At 38.0% G+C, this 18,226-nt stretch overlaps 1 protein-coding gene across 5 annotated transcripts in view; it reads left to right on the top strand.

Annotated features, from left to right (window-relative positions):
• The first annotated feature begins 417 nt into the window (after window positions 1-417).
• Window positions 418-18,226, top strand: part of LOC110116090 — a 43,023-nt gene continuing 25,214 nt past the window's right edge. For 4 of the 5 annotated variants that reach the window (XM_028694399.1, XM_020849549.2, XM_028694396.1 and 1 more), the window contains exons 1-3: window positions 418-1,371; window positions 1,442-2,193; window positions 2,261-2,350. In XM_028694399.1, the coding sequence (XP_028550232.1) occupies window positions 1,281-1,371; window positions 1,442-2,193; window positions 2,261-2,350 (933 nt within the window). In that variant the 5' untranslated portion in view covers window positions 418-1,280. The remainder of the gene's footprint in view (window positions 1,372-1,441; window positions 2,194-2,260; window positions 2,351-18,226) is intronic. The other variant, XM_020849552.2, reaches the window with a different exon arrangement.

Here is an 18,226-nt window from a genome sequence, read left to right as displayed (position 1 = left end):
CCTATAAAAAGAAGTTAGATATTTTATTATCAAATAGTGATCATCTTCTTGTTTAAATGTGAGAAAGAAAATATTATTATATCTTCTAATTTAATAAATTTTTAATGTAAAAAATAGAAATATATAATAATATTTTTATATAAAAATTTTGAGAACCACCTCCATATAAAAAAAAAAAACATGGAATATTCAGCTGAAAGATTAGTCAGCAAAAATCTAAAAATAATAGAACATTAACGAAAAGCTGGGAAATGAGAAGCGTTGCCTCTTGCCATTTCCCTACTCCATCCTGTATCAAATCGCCTCCTCCCAAAACCCTAATCACATGGGCAGTAAAAAAGAGAAGAGGAAGAATATGACCGCGTAAGTGTAGGCAGAATTTGGAGCGCAAGTTGGTTAGAGGAAAGAGAGGACCTCAGAAGATTGATTGCCGGAGAGAGAGAGAGGAGTGGGAGCGATAATCCCGAGAGAGAGGACGAAGGGAAGAAGAATTTATTTTCCTTCCGCCTCAGAGATATTCAATTCCGTTCTGCATCTGTGTTGGCTTCCATCTTATGGTCCCTTACCTGTGCTGCTTTTAAAGTAATATTAAACTTATCCGCGGTATCGAGGAGAGGAATAGGGTTTGAGACTTGCAACCAAGTTCACTGCTTCGCATTAAGGGGGGAGTTTGCCTGTCCTCAACTCTTTTCTGTGCTGCTGCAGCAGATGTTCTGTATTATTATCTCACGCAAATTGATGTTCTTGGCTTCGTGATGTTGCTTTTGGTTAACTCTTTCTGAGTTTGGACGAATTTAGGATGAACTTATCTTAAGTTTAGTTGTCTCTTGGGGGCAATGTTTGGATTCACGTTGAATTTGGAGATGATGTTCTCCTGAGAGCACTTGATGGGTTCTCTTATTCATTGTTGATGATTGAGCTCTAAGAATTGCGACCTTGTTTTATAATGTTTAAGATTTGAGGATTTGATTTATCCTTTGGCATTCTTTCCTTCGTTGAGGAGATTGAAGGGGTTTCTTTGGATTTTGGAAATTTTTGCGTGTTATCATTTGATAATTTTCCTGAGATAGTCAGTATTTAAAAAAAAAGGGAGTTAACATTACCTAGTTAAACAGGGTTTTGTTCGTCATTTCCAGACCGTTAGGGTTACGAATGGCTTTTGACAATTCACGTGCATAGACTGAAGAAGAGGGCGATTTTACTCGGTTGGTAATTGTTTGGTGAGATAGACTGCACTAGTCTCTTTTAAATTTGGTGTTAGATGGTGATCTGTATCTGCAATGGAGCGAGGTGAGCCGAGTTTTGTTCCAGAGTGGTACAAAGGGGCAAGCGGCAACAATTTAAGTCCCCTGAATGGATCCTCACATTCTGGTATTATTTCTTGCCTCAGGTTACCCTTTTGATTTGTTCTACATCTTAATTTATTTATATTTAACTTCAGCAGCAGATGATATTAACACTGGGTTCTCAACGAAGAACAGATTGTCAGTTAGTTTTTGTGAACACGATGCTCCTCGTTCATTGTCTTTCACAGAAAGAACCTCATCTTCTTCCCATAAAAGTACCTGTAGTAATGGTTCCATGGGACGGGAGGACCTTCCTTTTCGGGCTTATAGTAGTTTTGGTAGAAGCCATCGTGATAGGAATAGGGATCGAGTGGAGGATCTTGAAGTTTGTGACAGAAATCGACTACTTTTGGAGGATAATGGATTCCTTAACAATCCTGATTCATTGGCTACTAACAAATTAGAGAAAGAGTCCCTGTGGCAATCTCATTCTATGGTATCAGGAAGTGGTGACTCTTGGCTTAAAAGGCCAGCGCATGATTCTAGTAATAATATTACTTCAGGGGGGAGCATTGTCACTGGTATTAGTAAATCCTCCTTTGAGAGAGACTTCCCAATGCTTGGAGCAGAAGAAAGGCATTTGGGTTCAGATGTAGCCAATGTTGCTTCTCCTGGTCTAAGCAATGCCATTCATAATCTTCCAGTGGCTGCTTCGACAATCATTGGAGGTGATGGATGGACATCAGCTTTGGTGGAAGTACCTTCTATTGTTGGAGGAAATGGTCCAGTAGTTTCTTCTGCTCCATCAAGTAGTCCTCCTCGGGCAATTGTTTCAAGCCCTTCTTCTAGCTTAAATATGGCTGAAACTTTGTCTCAAGGTCCAGCCCGAGTTCGCACTTCATCGCAGGTAATTTGACAAATGCATTTAGATGTCTGCAAGAATCATTGTTTGTTCTCATACTGTGTTGTTGCAGCTACCCAATGACTCTCAGAAGATTGAGGAATTACATCGTCTGCAAATTTTGAAACTCAGACCTGTAATGCCATCAATGACTAAAAATTTGGTATGTGAAATTATAGTTTTTTTTTATTTAAATTTTGGCATATTGTAAGATTTCTTTTTATTTATGTGAGGCATGAAATTTTTGTCTACCTCTATTGCATTATAATGAAGCTAAGAAAACTGCTTTAAGCAGGTTATGATTAGCTTAGTTGTTCCAACTTGGAATTACCATTCTTGCATAATTTCTATGGCCTATCAGTTGGTCTTGGTGTATTTTTTATTGTTAGCTTGGACATAGTATGATAATCATACTATTCTTCTGTCGTTGATATTTCTATGACCTATCATTGAAATTTACTTAATATCAACTAAAATGGTATTATAATCCTATTATGTGGAATGGTTCTTCCTGATGATTGCATTGAGATATTTACAAGTTTTAATGTACTATTTTATTAGTTCTATCTTAGATTTTGTGAATTGTTATTCATGTTTGAATTTTATTTAGGCTTTGAAAAGATATTCATGTAGGTGTCAATTCAGGTTGGCACGCTAGATTTAAGTTTGACCCAAAATGGACCCACTTGAAGATGCTTGACTTTAACCTGACTTCATTATTATCTGGGTCAAAAGTTTGACTTAACTCGTGTCAATTCGAACCTGCTCAACCTGAATTCAACCCAGTTGACCCCTTTATTATATAGATTGGAAAAAGTTTTAGATCAATATGATCTCTTTAATCCAAATATAACATGTTTAAGCTAAACCCTGTTTGTTTAACTTGAATTTGAATGATATTCACGTCAATTTTAGGTCACCCTGAATCATATTTGAAAATTAATTGGGTCAATATTTTAGACCCGAACATGACTCGATAAGTAATCAGGTCAACCCCAATCCAGGTTTTTCAAGTAAGGTTTAGAGATGTTAGGTTTGATCATTTATTGACACCCTTAAATTTATGCATGAGTTTTTAGTGACTAGCTTAGAGTAATGGTGAATGGGGAATAGGGTTACAGGGACCTAGGCTTATTTTAAACATATTTTCTTATTAAAATAGTAGTAAATGAGATAACTATGAAAAGGGATGCTCTAAATAATAAAAGATGTTGATGTGTATTATGAGTTGGGAATGTGTGCCATGAAACAAGGGTTTATTAATGCATAATGCTGCAATGATTAAACACATTACTGAACTGAAAGTGTTAGCCTTGTAAAACTAGCAACAGTGAAAATAATAAAATATATAAAGATTAAAAGATCAATGGATTGTATATTGGTTTACAAGATGTTTCACTGGTGGTAGAATGGAATTGTTGCAATGCACCATGATTTGTAGGACCTTCTAAGAGAGGTTGGAGGATTTTATAGTGTGCTTAAAAGAAAAAAAAGATTGTTGGAGAAGCATCATAAATATTCATTAATTCAAGTCATAGCAACGTGGGGCTTATAATTATGTTTGAAACTCGAAACTTGCTTAAAGATTGCTCAAATTTTCATAAACTTGAAATTGATTTGCTTGAACTCGAGGATTTTTTACTATGACTATGTGATGGATCGGCTGAGCCGGTCCAACCAATCAATCTGGCCCCAACAAGGTGGCCAATCTAGCTGGGGAGCAGAGAGCCCTGTGGGCCCCACTAGTGTGGGCGGTAGTCAAGGAGAGAGGGGGCTCAAAGGGGATTAATTGTACCTTTAATTACTTACTATAGAAAACCAAAATTTGGAGGGAATTAGGGATGTTTATTTAGGGAAAGAGGGTTGATTTGAATTCAAATTTGGGAGAGAATTAGAAAGATTTATTAAGGAAAAGAGGGCTGATTTGAATTCAGATTTGGGAGAGAATTAGGAAGGTTTATTTAGGGAAAGAAAGCTTGTTTAAATTCAGATTGGAAGGGAATTAGGAAGGTTTATTTAAGATTAATTAGGTTATTTTATTTTCATTATGGAATTTTGTGTTTGTTGTAGTTTTCTTTGGAGTTGTTCTTGGCGGAACCTAGGGTGTGGAGAGTATCTAGCTCTTGACTAGTAGATTAACTTGTATCTTAGTTTGTTGTGCCGATGTCAATAAAATTAACCCATAATCTCATTTTTTCTCACTGATTTTTGCTATGTTTTCTCTTTGTTATTTTTTTTTATCTATGTGGAGATCAAATTTCTATTTCTATGTTCAATCCAAATCAAATTTTACTCTATATATGTTTAAATACAAATGTATATGTTTGTTTTCTCACATATGCATGATATAACTCTATATAATCTTATTTAGGACTTTATATAATTTTTTTATAATTAAGAGACTTGGCCCTAGTTAAGTCAAATATCACTTGAATTAAAGTTGACTCAAAATTGACATTTCCAACCATTTTTAGTCTATTTGATTCAACCTTTTTATTCTCTCAGTCATAGACTTATATGTGTATAGTCCTTTCGTCTCTTCACCTAGATTGTTTGGAGTATTATAATATGCATATTAATCCTTTCTTAGAGATGAGTTGAATTGGGTTTTAATTCCAAATAGTTGGCGAGGTGTTGGTTTTAGGAGGCATTTATGTAGTGGAATTGTTGGATATAGAGGACATGCAAGGCATATATTTTGATATTCTTGTGGAGTTGGTATTCTCTCCGATTATATCTCCATTCATTCTACAAATCATTGAGAAGAGATTGTAGGTAGGTTTTATTTGGTCGTGATTTAAGGGCAGGCTGTGTCAGGTTCAAATTTAAAAGATTAGTTGGTACTTGGTATATTCTTATGGATAGGCTGCTAACCAATGGAATGACTCGTTGGGGAAAGGCAGATTGAATTTAATGTGTCTAAAATTGATTGGTAAAACAACCTTTTGTTATGATTTTAAATTATTTTGTGTTGGAGGGTTGCATACAGACTTGATCCCCGTGGTTTGTTTACAAGAATGTTGTCATTTTGAGTTAGTGAGTTTATAGGGTAGTCCACTAGAGATGCATTGCATTATCGATGCATGGTGTGCTAGCTTTGGAATGAGTTAGTTGCGAGCCTTTGGTTGATTCCACTAGAGATATAATATTTGGGTGTTTTACTGATTGAAGAGTGACTCCCTAGGGACTTTGAGTTTTGGATTGCTTGCTGGTTTATTTAGAGTGGGTTTCTCTTGGGATAATCATACTTGGTTGGGATTTAGTATATCAAGGAGGCAACCTACTGAGGATAAACATGACTAACTAGTGAGATAGTGCAGGGGTAAACTAGTAGTTTGCTAAAGTGACCATTTGGGATTCAGATAGTTTGATAGTTTGATTATCCAGTGAGGTAGCTTTTTTGGAGGCATATGATATTTGCTTGATCAATCATTACTAAATGGGTTTTATTATCAATCATTACTAGTTGGGTTTTATTATAATAAAGTCCATTTGGCTCTTAATATGACACAATAGAGAAAAATGATTCATGTAACCGATCCCACTTAGTGGGATAAAGGCTTGATGTTGTTGTTGTAATCATGACTAATTGGGTTGGTTTGGTTTGGATCCTCAACAAGTTGGCTAAGAGTGATTAATTTAATAGTGGCTTTAGGTATGCTTAGGGTAGACTCCATTAAAAATAGGATTTGTGGTAAGCTATTTCAAGAGCATTTTAGTCGTGGAGCTATAGTTTATCCTCATTTGAGGTATTAAGGAGGGTTGATGTATTTGTATATCTACATTTATGTAGATGGGGACATTGATATATTTATGGGGGAATCATTTTTGTTGATAGATCTAGCCTCTTCTCTTGGAGGTAGTTTAGCCTTATCCCAATGCTAGAAGGAACATTTGATTTAGGGGCATTTGGATATGGTGGAGAAATTTGAATGTGGGGTGTAGTTTATTGTTATTTTGGATGGGTAGTTTAGCCTCATCGCAAAGATATTAGGGATTTCACATATTTTATGGAGAAAGAAAATTTAGGAGCATTTGGCGAATGCTACCTCATTTCAAACGTATTTTATTTTAACTTCGTTTTATAGAGGGAAGCAGAGAGAATGATTTGAGGGGGGAGGGAGGGCTGATGTATTTGGAAGAGGGGTAGCAAATTTGCACTCTTTTCACTCTATTTAACAACTTAGGAAGATGGACATATAATTTAATTTATTTCACTTTGATGAGACTAAAGCTTTTGGGAAGTTTTGGACAAATCCACATTTTGACATTGTGATATTTGGGCTTGGGATTTTTACCAGAGGCAGGAATAGGTGAGGGGAGACTACTCACCAATTTTCATAATTTTTTAATAAAATGGGTTTTTTGAAAATTTTGTAAGTTGAAAAATAAGAAAATTGTGGTGTTCAAATCAGATAAAATTTTGACTTGAAATCTTTTTGGTGGATAAAATTTGATTAGAGGAATCTCCCATAAAACATTTGAAATTTAATATAATTTTTGGTAATCCAATGGCATATGGTAAATTTAGAATTTTGAAGAAACTTGAATTTTTCAAGTATTGAATTTTGAGTTGAAGTTTTTATTTTAGGTAAAACCTTATGGAGAGTAGGTGGTGATTCACCAAGTTTCATGGTTTTTGGCATTGGGCAAATTTTTTGGTGAATATTGATATCTGTACGAGCATAACACCTAATCTGTTTGAGCATGCATGCACGCGAAACTTTTGGAATGCTTTAGGGATGTGGAGCTTTTTAAGTGGGCTCAATTCAGATTGATAGCTTGTTGAATTGGGCAAGAATTGTCATCTTTTGTAAGGTGTCTTACTTAATGGACTTGTTGAAAGAGGGGTTAGGGGTTTGCAGATATTTGTTTGTTTGGATAGACTTGACTTTGCATAGCGGCTTTGCAGTTCAAAGTAGAAATAGACTTGTTGCCTGGTGCTTCGTAATGGACATGAAAGGTCCTGTATTTAGACCTCTATTGAGGATTTTGCAACTTTACTGTCATTTGAGATGATACCATATTTGGACTCTTTCTAGGCATTTCCATGAGGTAATTTGTTTCATGAGTGTTCCACTAGGGATTTGATTGTTATTTTAGAGCTAACATGGTGCAATTTCAATCTTCTCTGGTTACTTAATGGTTTATTAGCATTGTTTTGTGGTGTTTGGATTGTATTGAGTACTGTGAGGTGGTCCTAAGCCTTGAGCTCCATTAGGTTTGAAGATTTTTGACACCACTGTGAGGCTCTACTAGGTGTTGAAACTTTAAGAATTTTTATGACATTTTTTTATACTAATTTTTATGACCTTTTGGCACCATAGTGAGGCAACATTTCATCTTTTTTGGGCATTGTAATTTTTAGGTGTAATTAATATAATATAACACCAAGCCACTTTGGCAGGGGGATTTTGGTGGATTTTCCTTTGTCGTAAGGCAATACTAGGTGTCTAACTTTGATGGTGATTTTGTGACTTTTAGCGCCACCCTGAGTTGGCATTGGGTCATAGGACCTTTTGGGGGTTTATAACTTTTTAATATTGTAGTGAGCTGGGTATTGGGTCTTAGGACTCCACTTGGGGATTTTTATAATTGTGTAGGACGACTTTCATGCTTATTTGCATGGGGTCTTGATACTATATGTAATATTTATTGATAGGAGGCGTTGATTGTCGGTCATCAACGCTGATGATCTAGCATGTTACACGTTGATACATCTTTTGGATGATGAATGGGCCTTTTTAGCTTAGTTCAAAATTCTCGCAAACATGCTAGTGGATAGGCCTGTGACGATGTGGACTAAGTTATATTTTTGGAAGTTTCTTGGTTGGACAACAAGGTTATGTGCTATATCCTTCATTTGTATATTTTAAAATTTTAATAGGCTTGGAGATGAACTTTGTCTAGTGCATCTTCTCCGCTAGATGCAAACTAGCATTTTGTTTATTGGTTAGCATTTTCTAGGCATAATGTGAAGTGAAGATATATTGTTTTCTAGTGACTATGTACCTCTATTCTATATCCCAATGTGTAAGGGTTGCTCTCATTGGAGCCTTGCATGTACTCTAATAGACCCACAATGCTTGTGAGTTTTTTTTAATAGCTTGACCAAGACTTTGTTGAAGACTTCGGCCAACCAATACAGATTAATTGATTGACAAGAAAGGCCAATCAATCATGTGCTGGCGGTTGAACTTTTTTGAGCTTGATATTTTTAAATGTTGCCTCATTGTTGGATATGATTCAATGGGGGTAGACTGAATCGATATACCACATTTTTTTTTAAGAAGTTAATTACATGCTCCATAATGACTTCGTTGAGTGGGATAGCCTTTACGGCCTTACCTATTTGGAGAAGTATTAAATTTTCACATGGATGAAGCAATTTTCAACTTATGATGACAAGTTGATTGGGACAATGCTATTGGCGACACAACTTTTGAAAGGCCATGATGTTATTGTTAACCGTAGAAGATTCAAATGGCTAGTAGATCTTGTCACCATGTAATTGATATTTGTGCTACCTTTTGGCGTGAGATCAATGCTTTCTCAAACCAAACTTGGCCAATTGTTAGCTCATTTTAATTTGTGTGATCATTTTGGGGTCAAAAGACAATGCAACAAAAGCCTTCATGGATCACGTCTATGAAGATTTTACCTTCTTTAAGACAATGCAACCAAATTTGATCAAGATCCTTTGATATAAAGGGTTGTTAACTTAAGCAAATTGTAATAGTTTGATATGTATTGCTAACCATTTGTTCTTTGGTGGCTGACCTTATTGGAGTGGTTGATGAACAACTGCCACCAATCACATGAAGTGTTCATGATTATAACCTTATGGTGGCTTCTTGTGAGTATGTTTAGACTTTGTGCTTGCTTTGACTGTGAGCTCTGAAGTACTTGAGGGTGTGTTTGGAAAGTTGTTGGGAAGGTATTGTTGGGCATTCGAAGATACTCCAAAGGGACATCACAAATTAGGGGTGGAAATTGACCGAGTGACCAATTTCAAATTGACTCAAGCTAACAAAAGGGCATTGTGTTATATCATATGCATCGAGGATAACCAAAAGCTTAGATGCTTGCCATTAGGGATCATAAGAATTTTGGTCATTATCATAATATAGTGTGGCCAATGCTATCCAGACTATCAGTCAAGGCCACGTGCCACATCCTTATTGGTGTAGAATTTTGAGTTATTTTTTACATTATTGGTACGATATTGACTTCTTTGTGTATAGATCAAATTCAAGTTTGACATGTTTATCTAAGTGCTGAGAATGAGGTTTGCTCTTAGCATATTTTTTAGTATTTGAGGATTTTATAAATTTATGCTTTTTTGGACATCTTTATGTATTTTGGTGACATTGCTCCTATGTTTTGAAATGGTATTTATAAGAGACATTTTATTGATGACATTCCCATAATTTTTTTTAAGGTGTTGGATTGGAGGTGTTAGGTTTTTTTTTTTTGTGCGTGGGGGGGTCAAAAGTTAAAGAGTTGGTTTGTGGGTTTGAATCCCAGTTGATATTTGATATGAACTCGGACATTAGGATGTTAAATAAGGGATTTAACGGGGTTTTTTTATTAGTGGAAGGTGTGGACATTATATTTTTTAGTAGGGTTGGTATTGGGATTGAGGATTGCTTATAGGCTTTTATACTAATCGAGTAACTTTCTTTGCCCGTGCTACTAGTGCTTCCTCTTAGCAAAAAGATGATAGGGCATTGATCGTGTATAATTTCAAGCGCCTCCTATTTTGCCATATTACTTTCTTTGCTATAATCAATTCTGATAAATTTGGGTTGGTTTGGATCTTAAGGGGGTTGGTTGAGTGGTTTAATTTATAGGTGAGCTCAATTAGATGGGCCTTAGATATGCTCCATTTAAAATAGAATTTAATTTTTTTTACGTGGAGCTATAGTTTATCCTCATTTTGGAGGTATTGAGTAAAGGCTATATATTGTATTGATATTCATTGTTGATTGGACATTGTTATGTTTATATGAAACATCAACCATATCGACCTCATTGTAGGGAAGGTGACTCAAATAAGTGATTTAATTGAGGATGCTAGTTTAACCTATTATGATAGGGGAAGTTTAGCTTCATCTCGGAAAAATGGAGGGAACATTTGATAGAGGAAATTTAGATATGATGGAGCATTTTGGGGTGAGGATTGTTTTTTATCCTCATTTCTCAGGGGCAGTTTTGCCTCGTCCTAAAGAGGCTAGAGTATTGACATATTTACTATAAGCAAAAAAAATTGGGGCATTTGGGAATGGTGTAGTTTATCCTTCATTTCCAAGGGATGTTAGTTTAATTATTCTCATAGGGATAGTTTAACCTCATCACAAAGGACTAAGGGGCATATGCATATTTGGTAAAGGATATAATTGATCTTTCATATTTTCAAAAATTTTGGGTGAAGACTAAGGTAAATGGTATTTTGGGATTTTCTTGGAAAGTATAATTTTGAAATGGTGAAATTTGGCTCTGAGATGCTCTAAAAAAATTTCAAGACTTGTAATTTTTTTTTGGAATATTTGGAAACTAATGACAATATGATAAATTTTGCTTTTTTAAGATATTTGAATTTTGAGTTGAAATTTTTTGCTATAGGTAGAGCCCATGCATGGGAGAATAGGTGATTCACCCAGTTTTATGTTTTTTGAAGCTTTTAGAAGTGTTGATTAATTTTAAAACTTGTAAGGTTATAATACAAATTTGGTTGAGTTATGCATGGATAGAGGAATTTCGACGGTCTTTTGGTTGTGAAATTTAATTTTCTTTTTTCATGTGTAACTTTTGCAGACTTGTAAAGGCGCATTAGTCTTTTTGGTGAAGCTTTGTCTATGTGATTTGCCATTTTGGGTAAGATGGTAATATTTTAAATTTTCCAAAATTAGTTTATCATATTGCTTAAGGGTTAAATCGTGATGGAAGTGACTAACTTGTGCTGAAATAATTTATGATTTTGGGAGATTGTAATAGTCAAAATGTTAATCTTGAGTTGAGCTAGATTTACTTGAGGTGAGTTTTGAGTTGATTAAGCCCTTTGTCATGTTATGTTGACTTTGGGTTTTAGGAGGGTCTGATGGTGCAGAGTTGCTTATGAGGCTTTAATTTGTCATGCTATCATTTTGAGTTCTATATATTTACATTTTAAGTATTGTTCACTGTTTGGTGAGTTTGGATGACACTCTAGTTTAAATTTTCTTCGTTTCACATCATGAAGTACTAAATATACATATTCACTCATTATTTATAGGATTAAGAAGGCTAAATGAAAGGCTACACCTAGAAAAAAAAAACATGATGTGACGGGAACGGACCAACCTAAGCACATGGATTGTGTGGATTGGGGTATCTATGGCCCTCTGCCTATTATGACGTGGCCCTCTAGTGAGTAACCCTAGGTGAGTCTTTGAGGGTGAGTGTTTTGGGCTAGTTTGTGATATTGGTATATATAATGAGTCAATGAAGGCGGGTCTCTAGGAACAACCGGGAAGTCTTCAAGAGTAAATGATGAGTACCTTGAGTGGAAGTCGCTGTGAGCTGGGGACAAGTTTAGACAGTGAAATTGTGTCCATAGTCTTTATAAGTGTGTGCTTCTTGTATCTCGATCTTGGATATATGCTGAAGGCAAGTAACCTTGATTATAAATAACTATTATGGGAGAGCAAGTTTTCTTGGAGTGAGTGAACCTCAAGGTGGAGACTTGTCTGGACGAATCTTTTTGGCAAAACTTGCTAAAACTGTGTCTCTCTTTACTCTAACACTCATGTGCGAGCTCGTATGTCATGAGCTACATTGGGCTGAGCGGCTACTTGCTCAAAGTTTGATGCTATTGACTGTCTTGTTGGGAGAAGCCTCCTTTAGGCAAGCGTTGCCTTGATCAAGTGCTTGCTCTGGCTGAGTCCCATGGAAAGGAGCCTGTTTAAATACTTATGAGTTACCTACATGAACCCATACGTGTAATAAATTAGTTTCCCAGTTCACTTGCTCCTTTGAAAAGCGACTTGTGAAAAGGACTAGTGAATGTAAGGAGATCATTTACTATTTTCACCAAACGGCTAAATAAAGTAAATGAGAATTACTTCCCTTTTTCACTGTTTCCTTGAGTGGCGCACCTTCATCCGAGATCTTTATTATGGCATTGATTTAATCGATGCACTATCTCTGGCTATAAATAGTGGTTAAGGGCAAAGATAGGCTACACTTTGAAAGATTGTTGATTAAAAATTGGAGGAAAATCCTCATCTGTAAACACAAATTGGTAGAAGTGGAGGAAAAGAAGTATAAGAAACCTACGGACAAGAAGGTGATAGTAGTCGAGGCGAATGAGCCTGCTAGGAGGAGCTGAAAAAGGCTGCAAAAGTGGAGCCTTGCAAGACCAAAGAGGTTGAGCCTAGTAGGGCAGTGACAATTGGAGAGAGCAAGGCAAGTGTTCTCCTTTCCTCATGCTCCAACAATGTTTCTCTCAATGAAATGCACGCTAGGCGAGTCTCCGTATTGCGAGGAAATCACAAAGTGCTAGTGGCAGCGAGCGTCATTCTTGAGACGATGACTCCTATTCTTGTTTTGGCATCGACCCAATCTATAATAGAGCTTATTGGTAATCATGACCTTATGCTAGAGTAGGTTGAGTAGTCACAGACAACTAATGGAGGTAATAAAAGTCATTTTTTAGTTTTTAAAAATCTTGTCCGAGGGTCGGGTGTCACCGGCCTAGAGCAAAACAAAGAGTCCACCTAACCTTGAGCAAATTCCTAGATCACCAGCTAACAAGTTCCGAGGCACTAGCATTGACTTAGTACAAACTTGGGTAGTACACGAGGACTATGAACCTCCATGATGGGCTGCTTGCAATCCCTCTTAGTTTGTTGGATAGAGAGTTACCTCATTCTGATTCTTCCTTTTATACTATAAAGACAACTTTGTTGATGGTGGCATGGCAGGCCAGCACACGCCAACTTCTGTAGAATCCATTTGGTGAGGAAACTGTTGCGGTTACTGAGGGGAGTTTGTAGGTGAGTACGTGTAGTCATTTTTGGCCAAGAACTCCTCGTTGCCCTACCTTACTCCAGTGGTTTGCATGCCCTCCTTTCTTGTCACCGTTTAGGACATTGAGATTACCTGCTTTAGGTTTATCTTCTTTAGTGTTCTTATTGAACGAGTTTGTGCCCTGGAAGAGGAACTTGTTAGTGCCTGAGCCAAAGGAGAAGGGTTGGAGCCTTAGAGAGCGCAAGCTCGATAAGTGAAGAGGTCACCATGTTGCGCATGGAGGAGAGAGAGAGCAGATTTTTTCATAATGATGAGAGATTTGTGCTTGATCTAGAGCATTAATGTCAGATGTGATTTGAACATCGAAATTCGATCCTTTGATTTCTCTATAAATATGTCCTCTCCCTTTAGATAGAGACACCATTTTTTCCATTTTTTCTTAGGCTTCCTCTACCTAGCTCCTCATTTGCTCTTAGCTAGCTCAAGTCTTTGCATTCGAGATGTCGATCTTGAGAAGATGCTGTAAAGCTTCGCCCAAGTTTGAGTATTATTAAACCTCATGAGTGACTGAGTTATTTGTCGATATAGTTTTCTTTGGCTATTGCTGCAATGATACCAACATGGTGGTTCAAGTTCCTATAGAGGATGAGCATTTCAACACTTTCTATGATAACAAGATGTGCATCTCATGCAACCAATTAAGGCCCAGCCTACAACTTACCTTCTACCAGAAGTTGGCCAAGATACTTAACATTTATGGGTTTTTGTCGGTGCGCATTATGCCAAACTCTATTACAAGCATCATCACCTTTCTCTCACTTATGCAGCAAGAAAAGACCAAAAGGAGCCTTACCTTGTTCTGCCACATCGTCACGGTCAAATCTTTTTAGGACAGTATGTCCAGCTCTCCTCCCTCTTCATGAGGATGGTGGGTGATCGGGTCAGGGATTAGAAGGAGAAGTTTGATCATTAAGTCGAGAGTTAGCTGGGAGGTGCCGATTCACCCTATCTCCTTCACTAAGGATAAAGCATTGGTCCTTGAGCTAAAAGAGGAGGCTCGCTCCTTCGATTTCTTAAAGGGGTGTTCTCTATTAGTCCACAACCATGTTGGGGTGCACGACATCTACAATACTTTTTATAGTTAGTAACTTTCCACATTTATTTGAGTGAATTTTGGTTGAGTCTTTTCCTCGCTTTGATGCTGACCTTAGACATTCTTGTAGGCAGGATGCCCAATTACAGTTACCCTAAGTATCACATTGTTTTAGAGTTCCTTGGAGATGACTCCTTTGTTGAGGATGAGGGGGAGAAAACTTGGAAGGCAGAGGAGTTGCCCGAAGAAGAAGGCAGTTCCTACTTGTCCACAATGAAATCAGTTCTTCTCCACTCCATTGCCCCTTTTGCCTACCAGATAGGCTCAGCCAAGTCCTTGAAGAGGGAGTGAGCTGATAGCCATTAGACATCCTAAAGTTTCCCTAGCCTCCCGTGCACTTGCAATCCCCCCTCTAGCTCCTACCTCCTAGTATGGGGATAATCTTTGTTGTAGACTCTTCACAAGAAAGGGCTGAAAAGGTGCTGAGTTCAAGCCCATGTCTAGAGAGGGCAAGGACAATGGTGTTGTCCCCATCTCTGAGAGCGAGTCAAAGTTAGATCGTCGTGAGTGGTAGGAGAGGGAGTAGGTTGGGGAGACTGCCGAGTCCATCGAGATCTCTAAAGTGGAGATGGACACATGTGCCATCATTTGGTTGAGTACATATTCCTTCGCTTACATCATTGGTAGGCAGTCAAATCGCTCTTCAGGGCATGTTCTCATCAGACATGTACCTCCCTGCCAAGGTATATTGAGGCGAGTTCCTATCTCAGTTGAGCCTATCTGGGTGTACGTTTCCTTGGTCGGGCGTCACTGGGGAGGAATGTTTTCCCATGTTGAATCTTATTGGCCCAAGTCCGCTCTAAGTGAGTTATGTCTTTATTGTAATATATATAGTCTTTGACAGGTAATCAGTCTGTTCTCTAGACCACAAAAGGAGACGTGGAAGGTGAAATTCATCCTCCTCGAGGAGTTCACCCTTCGATAGGTGGGTGAGAAAGAGGTAGTCTTTTAAAGTCAAGTTGGCTAGGTAGGATGCAGCCTACCAGGAGGAGCTATCAAGAATGGATGATTCCATGAGCGAAGTTGAAGAGTTGGCAAGGAAGAGGATTGTTGAGGAACTTGCCAAACAAACTAGTGACTTTAGGGTGGAGGAGAAATGGGTGTCTTTTTTTTTTTTAGCTTTATTGTAATTTCTGCATGTAAAGATGTTAACAATGAAATGAAAGAAATAATTTTTACTTGTTTTATGTGTTATGTGTATGTGATTGCTTGTAATGATTGTATAGGGCCCCTCTTATGTTGATCTAAGTTTCACTAGCACTGATTGGCGAGCTTTCTTATATATGTTCCTTAGGACTAGGTTGCTAGGGTGGAAGATTGATAGTAAGTGCTTGTAGAAATTTAGGAAAAGCCTTAGTTGAAATATGATTTTAGCAATTTCAGAAGGCCAAAAATTGGAAAATCAGGAATATAGCACACAAGAACACTTTTTCATATAATTAAAATTTTTATGAAAGAAAGACAAGATGCAAGTGGATCTTCAATTGGAGAGGAAGACCCGACTCCCCCAAATTTGTAGCCATCGGCTAGAGTCTAAACACCCTAAGAGCAATCTAAATTCAGCAAACAACACATACCCTAACCCTAGAGAAAACCTCTCCATTTAAAGCATACAAATTACAAATAACAAAGCAATTTACTAAACAACCCCTTCAAAAATTAATTCCTAGCCTAATTGCCCCCTCCTAAATATATTCAAATAGTGGGTCCCCCAAGGGGGGCGGGTTGGAGTAGAGGTGGACCCTTAGTCCGCCTGGAGTAAACAAGGGCTGGCCCTTTGCCTAGGGCCCACTGGATCGGTCCCTCCTGGACCAGTCCAACAATACCCCCTCCCTAAGAATCACTTTGTCCTCAAGGTAAAAGGACGAAAACTGATGCTTTACTCTCTCGTATAGTTCGCAGGTAGCATCATAGTCCGGTAAGCTCTTCTAATTTATCATAACCTCCTTAGGCCCTTCTTCTCTGATGCAGTCAAGAAATATAGGGGACCCTATATTTTTTGATCACAAAAAGAACAACCTTTGTAGATACAAGATAAAGACATAAAATGCTTAAAACAAACTTTAATATTATAAAAATGAAAGACTTACAAACTTTGACTCAAACAAACTTGACTCAAACAAGTAACCCTAAAGTTGCTTCACTTAGAGAAGAGGGATACAGGTGGAGTGGCACTTGTGAGAGACGAAAGAGGTTAGAAGCCAAGACGAAAGGTTGGAAAGAGCTCGCAAGATTTCTGGAGGGGATGAGAAAGAAGACGGACAAAGCTCGCAAGCTTTTCCAATGAAACCCGCAGGTTCACATTTCCAAAAATCACATCACATAACATATCCAAAACATTACATAACCCCTCATATTTATAGGTATGAAAGGGGGAATACAAACAGCCACATAACATTAATTTAAGCCTATTTAAATAGGGAATATGAAAAGCCAACAATCACTTCCCGGAAACGAAGCACCAAAGCTACGGAAAAGCCCCCATTCATTCACGGGAAACAGCCCAGCCAGGAACCGAAGGAGCAACCGCGGGAGCCAAGGAGGCCGCATGTAACCAAGGCGCCAAAGCCACGGGAAAACCCCCCAAGCTCGGAAAACCAACAGCCACCGTGAGAACAAAGGAGCCATGTCACGGGAACCCAAGAGCCAAGCACGAGAAACGAATAGACAAAGGGGGGAAGGAGAATAGACAAGATCAAATAAATAATGAGCTAATTTTTAGCTCCGTAAATGAACTAAAAACCAGCTCATAATGAGCTAACCTTCCACTTGACATTAATGAGCTGGAGAAGTCAAAAATCAAATTTTTTGGGTTTGATTTGACCCTCCCTTTGTCTACATCAGATTAATTGGTGGGGTCAATTAATATAGGGAGCCTATACCCCTCGCTCGCACGGGAGATAATAACCGGAACGACGATCCACTAAACCACAAAACGACGAAGGAGGGGAAGAACAAACTCTTACAATAAAACTAAAAAGAAGAAATTACAAAACACAAAATTACAACGACTTACAAACTTTGACTCATAAACCAAAGACACCCTAAAGTTGCTGCACTTAGAAGAAAGATACAGGTGGAGTGGCACTTGCGGAGAGACGAAGAGATTAGAAGCCAAGACGAAGGGTGGAAAGAGCCCGCAGGATTTCCGGAGGGGATGAGAAAGAAGGCGGACAAAGCGGAGGGGATGAGAAAGAAGGCGGACAAAGCTCGCAAGCTTATCCAAGCAAACCCGCAGGTTATAACTTTTCCAAAAATAACATTTCATTCACTTTTTTAAAACAATACAATACCCCCCATATATATAGGTATGAAAGGGGAAGACCAAAAGACACAAAACATTAACTTCCACTAGAACCTAAGCATCATATGCATGGAATCCCCCCATGCTTTACGGAAAACAGCCCAAACCCAGGAACCGAAATAGCCACCGCGGGAGACAAGGAGGCCGCACGGAACCGAGGAGCCACAGCCACGGGAAAGAGCCCAGGCGCGGAAAACCAGCTGCCGGCCGAAAATCCAAGAAGCAAGACACGGAAAACAGCAACCCATGGAGGAAGCCAAGGAGCCACCTCATAGGAAACAACATTTCTTGGAATTCCAATGGCCGGTTTGGAATTCCAAGAGATCTACATAATTAACAACATAAAAAGCATAAAAATACATCTAATGAAAGATAAATATGAACTAAAATGTTAGCTAATAATGAGCTAACCCTTAGTTCAATAAATGAACTAAAGACCAGCTCATAAATGAGCTAAAATTTCAGCTCAAATTGATTGAGCTTGTAAACATGGGGGAAGGTAAAAATCAATTTATTTTGGGCTTGAGTTGACTCCCCCTTTGTCTACATCATTCTCCCTGTCGATCCCCCCT

Source organism: Dendrobium catenatum, unplaced genomic scaffold, assembly GCF_001605985.2.
Source record: "Dendrobium catenatum unplaced genomic scaffold, ASM160598v2 fragScaff_scaffold_53, whole genome shotgun sequence".
NCBI lineage: Eukaryota > Viridiplantae > Streptophyta > Magnoliopsida > Asparagales > Orchidaceae > Dendrobium > Dendrobium catenatum.
Note: the sequence above shows the minus strand (reverse complement) of the source record. Positions and strands in the feature narration are given on the sequence as shown.